Genomic DNA, 2500 nt, shown 5'->3' on the forward strand with positions numbered 1-2500 from the left:
TATATAAAAAAGGATACTACATCTTCTGAGAACAAAATCAAAATAAAATCTGTCTACTCTGAAAGCCTTGGTCTTTCCAAGATATCAATGCAAGACATTCAGGTTTTGAGACTATGCCATGTGATGCAGCATGATGAAAGGGTTTCAAATGTAAGGACTTACAAAGTTTAAAGTAATTCATGCAATATTCCAAAATTACAGAGCAGCATCAATATTCAACTTTGTTCTGTAAAAATATACAGATCACCCTTGGTAACATTAAGTTCATATCCCAAAATGAGCTGCAGAATTAGAAAATTCATCCTCTCTCTACAGAGGATCAGACTAGGGTTCCATTACCATGAAAGATTGCACATGCTGGCCTTTGGCTGATCTATGAATTCATTTTGATAATGACTGGAACTGGAAAGAGAGAAAGAATACATTTTTACCTTTTAGGAAACATTAAAGCTGTAAATGCAAGAATATAAATGTCTTAGAATTAATTACAATAACTTTACAGACAAAATTTTATCAACTCATCAATCAGTTCAAATCAATTATGTTGAACACAGAAAAAAAACTAATACTTACCAAATATCAATAGCAAAATGACAGTTATTGTGACTCCAATGCAAAGTTTTGCACGTGTATTTTGCCACCACATGTTGCGTCTCAGGCGGGTTGCTGTGGTTCGGAACTGATCAGAAGTGGTTGCAAGTCCCTCTGATCGATCCTGGAGATTGTCCAGTTGGTCACCTCTTTCCAGGAGCCGCCCAACATTATCTCGCATTACATCAGTTACCTCAGCAATCTGCACCCTCACACTGTTGGGATCAATGATAAAGATTAAAGATTTGTTAATGCAAGCTAAAAAGGAAGGGACATTAGGAATATTAAGACATAATGGGCGTCTTCTGTACGTGCCATAAAAGTTAATCCAGCATTAAAGTTTAATCCAAATCTCTAGTGCGCATGCGCGTTGGCAGCGACCAGGATCAACTCTTAATACACCTCTGGACCAGGCTTTAATTTGAAGCTCATTTTTAAATCCTGCACATGCACAGAAGGGACAAGTTAATCCCACCAATCATGTACTGTTACATCATGTGCCCGTCATGAGCTTCATGGATGCCATCGCTTGAGTTGCCATTTAGAGTTATTTTCGGCAATAACATCAATCATCTTAGAATTTTCATACTTAGTATTCATTATGAAAATGAAATTGTATATATATACACAAATGATCAAATATTCTGATTAAGGAAATAACTTATGGTGATGAATATAAAATCCAATATAATCCTACGAGGAATCTTTGAAGTTCAGAGGCTGCGGGCATGGAACTCATATTTCCAGGTTAGTGAAACAAAAATTATATGGTCAAGGTCATACAAGTTGACGTTTTAAATCAAATATGAACCAGTGTTTTAAAGAAGAATTATGTGCTGAGTTTTTCTTAACTACTTTACTACAAAATTAATAAGTGTACTTTTCTATGGACCTCCTGAACAGCATCCTGAAGAAAACATGTTTCAACATGATTCAACGCAGCAAAGAGCTGTCCGAGGAAACTGCATGATGGATATTAATTGGTGAACGTCATTTTTGTACTTGAGTGTAATTGAAATAAAGATTGATTTTATAGTTGTTAGAGCAGTTCCGTTACCCATTTTACTACTATAAATAGATCATTATCATGGAAAAAATAGAATATTTCATAAATAATCATGTTTCCCTTATAAGTAAGCCTACTTGTGCCTTGTAATTATCATATGAAGATCAAACTGCATCTTGAGTGACTGACTACAACTGGACAATCTGACAAACATGTATGTTATTTGTCTTACCATATCAGTTTTCAAGCAAAACTGATAATAAATCACAATGTAAAAGTAAAATTTCCATTGGTATATAAAAAAGGATACTACATCTTCTGAGAACAAAATCAAAATAAAATCTGTCTACTCTGAAAGCCTTGGTCTTTCCAAGATATCAATGCAAGACATTCAGGTTTTGAGACTATGCCATGTGATGCAGCATGATGAAAGGGTTTCAAATGTAAGGACTTGCAAAGTTTAAAGTAATTCATGCAATATTCCAAAATTACAGAGCAGCATCAATATTCAACTTTGTTCTGTAAAAATATACAGATCACCCTTGGTAACATTAAGTTCATATCCCAAAATGAGCTGCAGAATTAGAAAATTCATCCTCTCTCTACAGAGGATCAGACTAGGGTTCCATTACCATGAAAGATTGCACATGCTGGCCTTTGGCTGATCTATGAATTCATTTTGATAATGACTGGAACTGGAAAGAGCAATAACAATCTATAACAATCACCTTTTCTCCAATCCATAAAAAATGAATATCAGTTGTCAGAAAAATCTTTTAACAATGCAGTGTCTGAATGCAAATTGCAAGGTTTATTTAAATTTTATAAATTTTATATCGAACTGCAAATCTTTAGGTAATATCTTTAATACTGTCTTCTATATCATATGTGTAGGGACATGAA

General features: G+C 34.2%; 1 protein-coding gene across 1 annotated transcript in view; it reads right to left on the reverse strand.

The window, feature by feature from the left end:
* LOC113814539 (vesicle-associated membrane protein 4) overlaps positions 1–2500 on the reverse strand; it is an 11382-nt gene that overhangs the window by 629 nt on the left and 8253 nt on the right. The window contains exons 4-5 of the mRNA XM_027366579.2: positions 574–806; positions 1–402 (exon numbers count right to left, since the gene is read on the reverse strand). The exon at positions 1–402 is cut by the window's left edge and continues 629 nt beyond it. Coding sequence (XP_027222380.1) covers positions 374–402; positions 574–806 — 262 coding nt within the window. The 3' untranslated portion in view covers positions 1–373. The remainder of the gene's footprint in view (positions 403–573; positions 807–2500) is intronic.

The sequence above is a fragment of the Penaeus vannamei genome, chromosome 39 (genome assembly GCF_042767895.1).
Source record: "Penaeus vannamei isolate JL-2024 chromosome 39, ASM4276789v1, whole genome shotgun sequence".
Lineage (NCBI taxonomy): Eukaryota > Metazoa > Arthropoda > Malacostraca > Decapoda > Penaeidae > Penaeus > Penaeus vannamei.